The 12,848-nt window shown below is 43.7% G+C and overlaps 1 protein-coding gene across 5 annotated transcripts in view; it reads right to left on the bottom strand.

The window, feature by feature from the left end:
• LOC121272605 (metastasis-associated protein MTA1-like) overlaps positions 1-12,848 on the bottom strand; it is a 123,515-nt gene that overhangs the window by 23,506 nt on the left and 87,161 nt on the right. For all 5 annotated transcript variants that reach the window (XM_041179268.1, XM_041179269.1, XM_041179270.1 and 2 more), the window contains 5 exons: positions 12,055-12,172; positions 8,108-8,210; positions 7,202-7,301; positions 4,367-4,555; positions 2,349-2,423 (listed from right to left, as the gene is read on the bottom strand). In XM_041179268.1, the coding sequence (XP_041035202.1) occupies positions 2,349-2,423; positions 4,367-4,555; positions 7,202-7,301; positions 8,108-8,210; positions 12,055-12,172 (585 nt within the window). The remainder of the gene's footprint in view (positions 1-2,348; positions 2,424-4,366; positions 4,556-7,201; positions 7,302-8,107; positions 8,211-12,054; positions 12,173-12,848) is intronic.

Here is a 12,848-nt window from a genome sequence, read left to right as displayed (position 1 = left end):
GTGATTGTTAAAATTTCATTCAGGGGATGTGGGTGTCACTGCCTAGGCAGCATTTATTGCCTATCCCTGATTGCCCTTGTTTAGAGGGCATTTAAAAGTCAACCACTGGGTCTGGAGTCACACGGATGCCAGACCAGGTAAGGACATTAGTGAACTAGATGGGTTTTTACAGCAACCGACAATGGTTTCATGGTCATCATTAGACTTTTAAATCCAGATTTGTATTGAATTCAAATTCCACCATCTGTCATGATAGGAGTTGAATCCAGGTCCCCAGAGCATTACCATGGGTCTCTGGATTACTAGGTCCAGCGACAATACCACTATGCCATCACCTCCCTCTATTTATTTCCTTCCCCACTTTTGCCCCTTGATTATTTAGTATTTTTATTCATTACCTCTATTGTGAGCACTGATGCCACGTATTTATTCAACTCCTCTGCCATTTCCTGGTTTCCCATTAGTCTTTGCCCAGCCTCATTCACTAAAGGCCTATGTTCACTTTGGCCTCTCTCTTCCTTTTTATACATTTAAAGAAGCTCAACTGTCTTTTCTGCTACACACCTTTCCCAATCCACTCCAGCCAACTCTGTCCTCATTCTGTCTCATTACACATTACCAGATCCAAAATAGCCTGATCCCTGGTTGAATCCATAATATATTGTTCTTGGAAACTGTCCCAAATACACTCTATGAATGCCTGCTTGTGACTACCTCTGTCAATTTGATTTTCCAAATCTACATGAAGATTAAAGTCACCCATGATTAATGTACTGCCTTTTTATTTTTACATGCCCTCATTATCTCCTGATTTATTCTCTGTCTTACAGTGTAGCTACTGTTAGGGGGCCAATAGATTGATCCCATGGGTGTCTTCTTCCCCTTGTTATTTCTTACCTCCACCCACTGGATTCTACATCTCCCAATCCAAGATCATTTCTTGCAATTGTACTTATTCCACCTCATACTAACAAAGCTACCCCACCACCCTTTCCTTCCTGCCTATCATTTCAAAGAATCACATACCCCTGAATATTTAGTTCCCAGCTTTGATCATCTTGCAATCATGTCTCCGTAATGGCTATAACGTCATACCCGCTAACCTCTATTTGTGCTGTTAATTAATTAATTTATTTATCTTGTGCCGAATACCATGTGCATTTAAGTAAAGAGCCATTAATTTTGCCTTTTTACCATTTTTTCCCCCTTTGACCCTATTTGCTGATTTTTTTTTTAATGTTCGTGCGTTCTGTCTCTTCCTGACACACCCTGGGAATCATTACCTAAATAGCTGCCCTGCAATGCTGCCCTATCCTTTTGCTTTGTAGGCCTACATATCCCCTCTCCAGAACACTCCCCAGTAAAGGACTAATTGGATAGTTCCTTCAAAGAGGCCATATGGTCTCCTTCTTATAAGGTCACATAGAAATAGGAGCAGGTCATTCAGTCCCCTGAGCCTACTCCGCCATTTGGTAAGATTATGAATGATCTGATCGTGGCCTCGACTGCACTTTCCAGCCTGTTCACCACAATTCCCGATTCGCTTTGGACAAAAATATGTCTAACTCAAGCTTTAATATGTTTAATGGCCCAGCCTCAACTCTGTCTAGGGAGGAGAATTCCAAAGGCTAACAACCCTCAGAGGAAACTTCTCCTCATCTCGGTCTTAAATGGGAGATCACTTGCTTTTAAATTGAGCCCCCTAGTTCTAGGTTCCCCCACGAGAGGAAACATTCTCCCAGCATCTACCCTGTCAAGTCCCCTCAGGATCTTATGTTTCAATAAGGTCATCTCTCATTCTCCTAACACCATTGAGTATTGGCCAACCTGCTCAATCTTTCCTCATAAGACAAACCCCTCATCCCAGTTCCCTGAACTGCTTCCAATGTAAGTATACCCCTCCACCTAGGTGAAACCTCACCATTCCCCTATGTAGCTGTAGCAAGACTTCCTTACTTTTATACTCCAATCCCTCACAATAAAGGGCAGCATTCCATCTGACTTCCTAGTTAGTTGCTAGACCTGCATGCTAACTTTTGAGAGGTTCATGTACAAGGACACCAAGGTTCCTCTGTAACGCAGCAGTCTGCAGTCAATCTCCATTTAAATATTCCACTTTTCTATTCTTCTCTGCTGTATCATTCCGTGCATCACCAGCACTAGAATCAAATCATCCAATATTACCGTGCATCAGTTTGAGGGGGTGTCGGGGCAGGCGTGTTTTGGTACCAATTCACCCAAGTAAGCCCAGCACCAACACTGAAACCACCAGACTACCAGCTCATCCCAATCTATGCAAGAGCTACTTCATAGTCAATGCTCAGTACTGGAGAAGCAGAACCCTCTACCTGTTGTACGTATCTGTCAGTTGTTTTCCACATGTAATAGTATTCGATTATACTGGTTAGCGATTTCCATGGTAGCTGTAACAGGCAATGAAAAGGTATTTAGAGTCTAGAATAACAATACAATCCTGTGCATCCAAGATCACCTGCCCGCCAAGCACAGCTCAACAAGATCCCTGCACTACATGGTACAGTGAAAGCACTAAATATAGCGGAGGCTGTATAAGTGGCTCCGGAGGCCCAGGGAACCATCTCACTAAGTATCTCTGCCTCTTGCTGCCGCAGCAACAATGGCCTTTCCTGTTAGGGCCATCATTCTGTGCACATGGTGCGAGAGGTGCACCTGTTTGCAGGGCAGAGGAAGTTCACACAGTTAGGCTCTATAGATTTTCCCCCAACAGCAAAGATAATCTTTGGCCACAAGAGTGAACTCATAACCGAACTCTCCTGAATGACTGCAAGCACAGAAAAATCAGGCTGCATGTGGGAGCTTCTTGACTTTTGAGCAGCTTTTATAAAGACAGGATGTCCCAAACTGCTTCACAGCCAATCAAGTATTTTTATAGAGGTAAATATGGTAACCAATTGGTGCTTCAGTAAGATCCCAGAACCAAGATGAATAATCAGTTAATCTGTTCTTGGTGGTGTTGGTTAAGCAAACATTGAGCAAGACACTACGAGAACTCCCTGCCTCCTGTCAAAATCAGTGCTGTCTTTCACACCCACCCGAGCACAAAGATGAAGCCTCAGTTTAACATCTCATTCAAAAGGCAGTATGGCACTACCTCAGCACTGCAGGCAAGCATGGGCCTAGATTGTGTGCTCAAGTTCTGGGGTAGCAAACCCATAAATTCTGATTCAAGAGGTCAATGTGCTACCAGCAGAGATCCTACACGTATGCAAGTGTCTTTACATTACCACAGTCTCAAAACTCACCCGGCAGCATAAAGCGAGATTATTTAGGAACACAGACAGCATTATGTGGCTGAAATAGTTTTCTTGATTCAGCCACTTCTCACCATACATGTTACAGTGCTGATTTTCTACCACTAGAGGACACCAATGTGCATTGTAAATACGGTGGAACTGTGTCAAACTGGGGCAGTGCGTGTCACTGCAGGAATTAGACTTCTGTACACATTATATCTATTCTGCACCTTTCAACATTATAGGTGGCATTTATCCTGAGCAATGGTGCATATCCATAAACTTCCAATGCGATACTTTGTGTCATCTGCAAATTTCATTACTTGTCTCCTGGTCCAGATCTTATATACATGGCCTTAGTGCTGCACCCCCCCCTTCACCCACCCCAGATAACACCATGATTCACATCCCTCCAGATTCCTTTTCACAACTGGTGACAGACTGCCCTCAAGGAGCCCATGTTTCTCTGCGAATATTAATTTTATCTCAAGGGTTCTAGCAGCTTATCAACTATCAAGGCTGACTGTTAAATGTTGTTTGATAATGCTCTTGTGAAGCAGATTGAGAGGTTTTACCACCTTAAAAGGCTTTATATAAATGCAAGATGCTGTGTTTTGACCTTTGGTAACCCAGCATCTCTCTTTTCACTTTTGAAAAAGGAGCTATTACAATGGCACCTCTTCAGTCGAGACTCCAGCTTCCAAGGATACTTGAAAGATTGTAGGGGCAGGGCTTGACTTTCCTGAGTATTGTAATGCACAGTCACGAAAGCACTGCGCTTAACTCTACACTGACACAACAAACACCTTCAAGGTAGGCTGAGCGAGGGGTAGAGCGAGTAAAGCTCCCTTTACACTGTCCCATAAGCATTCCATAGGGTTTGATATAAAGTAAAATCTCCCCTTACATTAACCTTCCAATCCTTGATAGGACAGTGTTTAATCCAGTGCAGGAATTCAGGGTTAGAATATCAATACTTAGAGCAGCAGATGGTTCATTAACAAAGATTCTGAGGGACCCAATCAACTCCTTGCAATAAGACAGTTACAAGACTCCCCGAATAAACACCATTTACAACTTTGGACTGTACTCACAAAGTCTTGTCGAATGTCACTAAAATCCTTCCCATATTTTTCAAGAGCCTCCTCAAACAGGTTGGCTTCAGAGGCCGACCACTCCTCCATCTCGTCCCGACAGAGCACGGGCCCTCCCTGCGGCACCAGCGCTGAAATCGCCTTCGACACGTCATAATTATTTTTATGTAACGTGTCCATTGAGTGAAACTGCAATAAAGGACACAGCAGGAGTCAATACCAGAGCATCCATCCAACCAGGACAACCAGTCCACATGATAACACCGTTCCCCAGTTGGGACAAGCAGTGTGCACTTGGTTAAATCGTCCCCTGGACAGGACAAACAGTACACCCTGAGTCACACTGCCCCACATGCAGGACAAACAAAATGCAATCAGGTACAGGCCACCCCACCCACCCAACTCGCCTCAAACATAAGGCGAGCAATACACAAAAACAGAAATGCTGGAAACACTCGGGTCACTTCGCATCTGTGGGGAGAAACAGAGCAAATGTTTCAAATTAATGACCCTTCATCATTGAGTTCTGATGAAGAGTCATTAATGTGAACCAACAACTCTATTTCACTCCACAGATGCTGTCAGATATGCTAAGTGTTTCCAGCATTTTCTGTTTTTATTTCAGGTTTCCAGCATCTGCAGTATTTTGCTTTAGTTAGAGCAACATACAGTTAGGTACATCACCCTAAACACCAGCCCTGCAAAATGCCATCAGGCATGGCGTTCTACATCAAGAATCATGGAGGTACTACAGCAGTTGAATTAAAACCAGAGTGTGGTGAGAATGGACTTACTGATATACATGGACCAGAGAAGCTGGCCATTATAACAGTGCTGACATTATAGCAGCATTTACACAGATATGTAAGTTAAATTGGTCCAAGTTTTCAGGTCATAAAACCCGTTCAAGCTAAAGTTCGGGAATATGCTGAATATCACTTCTTAGCAAGAGTGCTCTGGATTTGAAAGGCACCGCCTTGGAGAGTGATGGATACAGATTCAACAGCAGCCTTCAGAAGGCAATTGGATAAATCACTGAATGAGGAAAACTTGCAAAGATACAGGAAAAAAGTGAGGGAGTGGGACGAACCGGACTGTTCTTCAAAAGAACCTTTGCAGGCTTGATGGGTCAAATATTTAAAAAACAATTTTCACTGGATGTGCACATTGCAGGAAAAGCCAGCAATCACTGCCCATTCCTGATTGCCCTTAAGGTGGTGGTGGTGGTGGTGAGCTGCCTTCTTGAACTGTTGCAGTCCATCTGATGTAGGTACACCCACAATGCTATTACTGAAGGAGTTCCAACATTTTGACCCAGTGACAGTGAAGGGACGGCAATATAGTTCCAAGTCAGGTTGCTTGTGGCTTGGAGGGGAACTTACAAGTGGTAGTGCTCCTACGTGTCTGCTGCCCTTGCCCTGTTAGGTCATAGAGGTCATGGGTTTGGAAGGTGCTGCCTAAGGAGCCTTGGTGAGTTGCTGCATGAATCTTGTAGATGGTACACACTGCTGCTACTGTGCATTGGAGGTGCAGGGAGCGCATGTTTAAATTGTTGGAGGGGATGCCAATCAAGCAGGCTGCTTTGTCTTGGATGGTGTTGAGCTTCTTGAGTGCTGCTGAAGCTGCATTTATCCAGGCAAGTGGAGAGTATTCCATCACACTCTTCATTTGTGCCTTGTAGATGATGAAAAGGCTTTGGGGAGTCAGGAGGTGAGTTACTCACTACAGAATTCCCAGACTCTGATCTGCTCTTGTAGCCACAATATTTATATGGCGGGTCTAGTTCAGTTTCTGGTCAATGATAACCCTCAGGATGCTGTGGGGCATTCAGCGATAGTAATGCCCCTGAATCTCAAGGGGAGATGGTTAGATTCTCTCTTGTTAGAGATGGTCATTGCCTGGTACTTGTGTGGTGCAAATGTTACTCACCGCTTGCCAGCCCAAGCCTGAATGTCGTCCAGGTCTTGCTGCGCATGGACCGGGACTGCTTCAGTGTCTGAGGAGTCACGAATAGTGCTGAACATTGTGCAATCATCAGCGAACATCCCCACTTCTGACCTTATGATGGAAGGTCATTGATGAAGCAGCTGAAGATGGTTGGGCCTAGGGCACTACCCTGAAGAACTCCTGCAGTGAGGTCCCAGGGCTGAGATAATTGACCTCCAACTACACAACCACCATCTTATTTTGTGTTTTAACTTTTGGCATGACTCCAACCAGTGGAGAGATTTCCCCGATTCCTATTGCTCAGCTTCCTTGATGCCACCCTTGGTCAAATGCTGCCTTGAGGTCAAGGGCAGTCACTCTCACCTCGCTTCAAGTTTGGTTCTTTTGTCCATGTTTGGACAAAGGCTGGAATGAGATCAGGAGTGGACTGGCCCTAACAGAATACATTTCTAGTTGTGCGTAGTGCTGCTCCTGGCATGCTCTCTTGCATTCTTCATTGAACCAGGGTCGATACCATTACCACCAAGCCTGGGGAGAGTGGGGGGTATGCCAGACCATAACGTTACAGATTGTGGGCAAATACAATTCTGCTGCTACTGATGGCCCATAGTGCCTCATGGATGCCTCAGAGCTGCTACATCTGTTCTGAATCTATCCCATTTAGTACAGTAGTAGTACCATGCAATACAATGGAGGGTGTAGTGCAAGGACTGTGTGATGGTCACTCCAACAATACTGAGAGCGTATTAGTACATGCAGGGTTTAATTTGTGATTGAATATTGTCTACCATGCCTGTATGAACAATCAACCAAGATCACTTTATAATTTAACATTATGAATGCAAGTGCAACGTATTTGAGAGCCATAAAAGAAAACTCCATCCTTACCAGTGTGATATCTCTAGAGGCAGCAGCGGCACTCATATGTAGACTTGGCTGTCGTATGGAGCTACTGCAGTCTAAGGCCCGAGCAAATGTACCTACAGATCTGTGCGATACAGGAATAAACCGTCACAAACGAGCAGTACTAAAGAGCCAATGTGATTCATCAATTAAAGGGAGCCAGTTCCATCCGGGCAGCGGAACTTTCTGGTACATGACTCATCATCTGACTGACTGTGAGCAATGCTCAACTCTGAACCCTAAACAATCATGTAAGCTGTGTTCTTCACACAGATGGCTGCAGGAAAATGTTACATTTTACCACAACACAGGGTTGAGAAAGAGATGATTGCACCTAAGGTTTTGTGAGCAAATGAAAGGTTTTTAACAGAGGCGCTTCAAATAGAGAAGATTGGGGCTTGCACCGGCTGCCCAACAGGAACAGTGGACTAACCATGAACTGTGCACACTGCAGGACCACTGCCCAAAGTTTCAAAGTTGACAGGCTCCTCCCCCAACCCCTGCAAAAAACCCCCACCACTAATCCTTCTGACTGCAGCTAGGAGGATGTGCTGACCAAACCAGGCTGGAGGTCTCTCGCTGGCTTCTGAGCAAAAATCAATAGAAAAGGCTCCCGATGGACTGCAAACATTTTAAAACTTGGTAACTTGAGTTGACAGTGCCTCCCCACTCCCTCCAGCCAGATCAAGGAGGGCACCAACTCCAGTTTGTACTCATGTTTCTGTCGCAGGGGACCACACCAGGACACTGTGGTGGTGGCTCAATTACCAGCCTCTTGCCAAAGTTACAGAAGGGCGGCGAGGCTGCCCGGATTTACTGGCCCTTGTTCTCAAGCTTACAACAGCTCAGAAATAAGGGTAATTGGTGGATGCCAGCAGGCATTGGGCTTACCGTGCAAGGACCAAGAACTGGTCTATCTGTCTGTCAGTCAGGGGGTTGTCCGGATCCCAGATTTTTACTTCAAGTTTTAACTGGTCTCTTTCATCTTCTTCATCTGAGGAAACAGAACAGGAGAAAAACAGCCAGTGAAAAGAGCAAAGAACAGGAGATGATCAGACTCCGAAGACTCTGGAAAGTACAGGGCTGCAACAGAATATAGTGACCAAGAGATTGATAAAATTGAGAGAGAAAAAAGGATGATAGGAAACTAGCATAAAAACAGATTGTACAAAGCTTCTATTGGTATATAAGAGATTAGTGAAAGTAAAGTGGGTCCTTTAGAGGTAAACACTGGAGAAATTATAATGAGGAATAAGGAAAGGGCAGAGATATTAAACAAATACTTAGCTGTCTTCATGATAGAACGCACAAAAAACATTCCGGAAGTAGTGGGAAACTAAGGGTCTAAAGGAAATGAGGAACTTAATGACATTAAATGTTAGTAAAGAAATAACAGTGGAAAATTAATGGGGCGAAAAGTCAACAAATCTCGAATAGCCCACACCATAGAATTAAGAGAATGGCTATGGAGAGTGGATGTGCTGGTTTTGATCGCCCAGAACTTGAGGTTTTAGAATGGTCCCCACAAACTGGAAGCTAACAAAAGTAATCCTTGCTATTGAAGACAGAAGACAGAGAGAAAATGGGGCTATAGGCCAGTTATCCTGACATCAGTAGTAGGGTAAAAACTAGAATCTATTGTTAGGGACATGGTAACAGAGCACTTAAAAAAAATCATAATATAGTTGGGCAAACGGACGTTGGCATAGTGATAATGTCACTGGGTTAGTAATCCAGAGACCCAGGCTAATGTCCTGAGCACGCAGGTTCAAATCCCACCATGGCAGCTGGTGGAATTTAAATTCAATTAATTAATGAAATCTGGATTGGAAAACTAGTCTCAGTAATGATGACAATGAAACTATCAATTGTTGTAAAAACTCATCAGGCTAACAAATGTCCTTTAGAGAAGGAAACCTGGCCTGCATGTGAATGATTCTTAACTGCTCTCTGAAATGGCCTAGCAAACCACTTAGTTCAAGGTTCAACAGATGCTGCCCTTGCCAGAGATGCCCCCACCTTGTGAAAGAACAAAAGAAAGTAAACGTGGAAAAATAGGGTTTGACAAATCGATGACAGGTTTTTGAGGTTGTAACTAGCAGGGTGGATAAGGAGGGACCAGGAGATGTAAAGTATTTGGATTTTCAAAAAGCATTCGATAAGATGTCACACAAGAGGTTCCTACACCAGGTTAGGGCAATATATCAGCATGGATTGAGGATTAGCTAGTGGACAGAAAACAGTAGGAATAAAGAGCCCATTTTGGGGATGAAAAGGTTATAAGCAGCAGGTTACTGCAAGGACTTGGGCCTCAGCTATTTACAATTATAGTGATGAAGGGATCGTGAGTAATGATGCCAAGTTAGGTGGAAAAGTAAGCTGAGGAGGAAGAGGCAAAGAGGTTGCAAAGTGAAACAGACCGGTTAAGTGAGTGGGCAAGAGTGTGCCAAATAGGATATAATGTGAAAAAACGTGGTTATCCACTTTGATAGAGAAAGAGAAAACCAGAATATTTTTAAATGAGGTGAGACTGAGAAACAGTGTTCAGAGGGGCCTGGGTGTCCAGTACACGAACCACTGAAAGCTAATATGCAGTCCAACCAGCAATTAGAGAAGCAAATACTATGCTTGTTTATTATAATTATAATAGGGCTTTGTAAAACCACACCTGGAGTACTGTGTACAGTTTTGATTTCCTTACATAATGAAGGCTATACTTGCCTTAGAGGAAGTACAACCAAGGTTCATTAGATTAATTCCTGGGATGAGGGGGTTATCCTGTGAGGAGAGATGAGGCCTGTATCCCCTCAGGTTTACAAGAATTTGAGGTGATCTCATTGAAACATATAAAATTCCAAAAGGGCTTGACAGGGCACATGCTGGGAGGATATTTCCCTTTGCTGGGAGTCCAAAGCCAGGGGTCAACAGCCCCAGAATAAGGGGTTGGCCATTCAGGATTGAGGTAAGCAGAAATTTCTTCATACATTGGATGAATTGAATTCTCGACCCGAGGGAGTTGCGGATGCTCGATCGTTGAATGTATTCAAGACAGAGGTTGATAAGACTTTTGGGTAATTTGGAAATCGAGGGATATGGGAAGGATGAGTAGAGGTGGAAGATCACCGATGATCTTACTGAATGGCAGAGCAGGCTCAAAGGATCGAATACTTACTCCTGCTCCTACTTCCTACATTCTTAGGACTAGGCCAGCCCAGAGGGCAAATTGGGCAACTGCATGACTGGGGACAGTTTGTGACAATCTTCAAACATGTTCCTAGTTATTCAGTTTATCTGCTTCCTTGAGAGTCATGAATACTTGCCTAATTCCCCTAAACCTACTTTTCAGAGCAAGGAAGTTCAGCTTGGTTATTCTTTTCTTTGCTATCTCCAATGCCGGAATACACAGTAAACCCAGGTGTAGCTCTTTTAGTGCCTTGGTTACTTCCTGGGAATTGAGTTTTGCCTCTCTGTCCATACATCCCAACTTCCAGTTAGGTTTCCCTACAGTTGCTGCGTACTGCACTGTTAGCTTCAGTAAACTCTCCATCAATACCCTCAAACTTCTCTGCTGTGCTGGTTGTAGCTTATCCCCTATTTGTTTATTTTCCTTGGTCTTACCAAAAACAATCAGCATTTTATATAGAAAAGGAATGCAAGTCTTGCATTTCCATAGCACCTTTCACAAGCTCAGGATGGTCCAAAGCACTTTCCAGTCAATCAAATACTCTTACAATGTAATCATCGTTGTAATGTTGAAAACGTGGCAGCCGACTTGTACACAGTAAGCTCCCACTAACAGGAATGCGATAATGACCCAAATAATGTGGGTTTATTGTTTGTGACATTGGCCGAGAAATCAATATTGGCCATGACTCCAGGGATAACTCCCCTACTCTTCTTCAAATTAGTGCCATGGGACCTTTCACATCTGTCTGGGAGGACTGATTAAATGTCTCAGTTTACATGTCTCATCTGAAATTCGGCACCTCTGACCTTGCAGTACTCCCAGGGTACTGCAGTAGAGGCTTTCAACAAAAACTCTTTCCAGGGATCGGCTAAAGGCAGAAGTACTCCAAGACAAGGAAGAAAAGAATGGAAGGGGTGACCAAACACTTGGTCACAGAGATAGAGTTTGAGGAGATTTTGCAGAAGGAGGAAGGGAAGGAGATAGGGGGCTTTAGGAGGGAATGTTTTGAGAGTTTTCGGCCCAGGTAGGTTATGGCTTTGCCATCGGGGAACAAGGAGAGAAAATTTGAAAGCAATGGATCGCCGGTGGGGGTAGGGTGACAGTAAAACTGACAAATTGACCAAAATCTGTTAGGTAAGAGCATCAAGAGATAACGGAACCAAGACGGAAATGGAGTTGAGACACAGATCTGCTATGATCAAATGGATAGAGGAATGGGGGTTTGGATGACCTATACCTGCTCCTGTGTTCCTAACTTTGCTATTCGGTTGAAAAGTTCAAAGGCAAATAGGAATTAAAAGATTGCTGAACCAGCTTCAAGCATCACTTGGCTCTAAACCCACAAATGCAACAGGACCTTAGAGAAACGGCTAGAAATTTCTGCTTCCTCTTTTCCTTTCCTCATCCTCACAAATGAAAGGACGGGAAGGGGGTGAAAGTGAGAGATTTGACCAGGCAAAGATAAAGGCAACAGCTGAACCGGCCACTTCTGTGCTGGAATATTCACAGTTCCTTGACCTTCCCCCACTCCAAAGCCCTGTACATGTTCCAGGCAAAGTAAGTAAAACATTGGAAAAAAATGGTGATATTTTTAAACTTCCGAATGTTCCACTCAGAATAAGCCCAAAGCATGGCTGTGTATATCACCCACCTTCTTTTAGTAAATCTGGAATGTCCGCCTGGTACCTGGGACCTACACGGATCTCTCCTTTATCTGCTAGAAGAGTCTTTTGCTGTGGATCGTAAACTAGACAATAAAAAAAGGAATCCTGAAAGAAAAAAGGAAAAGGAGAGTTACTTCAGAGTGCGAGCTCAACACCTTCCTTTGCCACTGCGAAGGAATTAGAATCAACTCTTCACAGAATCTGAAGAAACTCGTACTCAACCAAACCCTCCTTCTACACATCAAGCTCTGTTTAAAAGGACAAGTCTCCATTAAACTACTATAGTCTCACTACCCTTAATCATTTCCCCAATTTTTTTAAATTTTTACTCCAAGTTGGGTCTGTGCAGAGATAACATCTGGTGCAATGTGTCTCTGTTTCCTTCACCTTTCAAAAGAAGCTGATATAACTTAAAAGAGGAAATACAACAAGAAACAGTCTTGAAATTATGTACACATACCATGTATAACCACTAAGAGATTGAATAAATGTTCAAACATTTTTGAAAATCTTTACAATATTGATTTCTCCATCTCTTCACCCATCTTCTACTAGATATTAAAAAGAATTCCTGGAATTTAATATGAGAAACTGAACCCCAGCAACAAGGCAAAGTCCACTGAGTAGTGCTCACCATGACATACTCAAGTCACACACGACAGCGCGAGAGGATGGCGCAGTGAGACAGGCGCACAGGCGCACAGACAGACAGAAACACTAAACTTCTCCAAGAGTGAGCACGCCCTGAATAGGGAAGTCAACTCTCAGCCCCTATGGGAAT

The sequence above is a fragment of the Carcharodon carcharias genome, chromosome 34 (assembly GCF_017639515.1).
Source record: "Carcharodon carcharias isolate sCarCar2 chromosome 34, sCarCar2.pri, whole genome shotgun sequence".
NCBI lineage: Eukaryota > Metazoa > Chordata > Chondrichthyes > Lamniformes > Lamnidae > Carcharodon > Carcharodon carcharias.
This window is presented reverse-complemented; position numbering and strand designations above follow the sequence as displayed.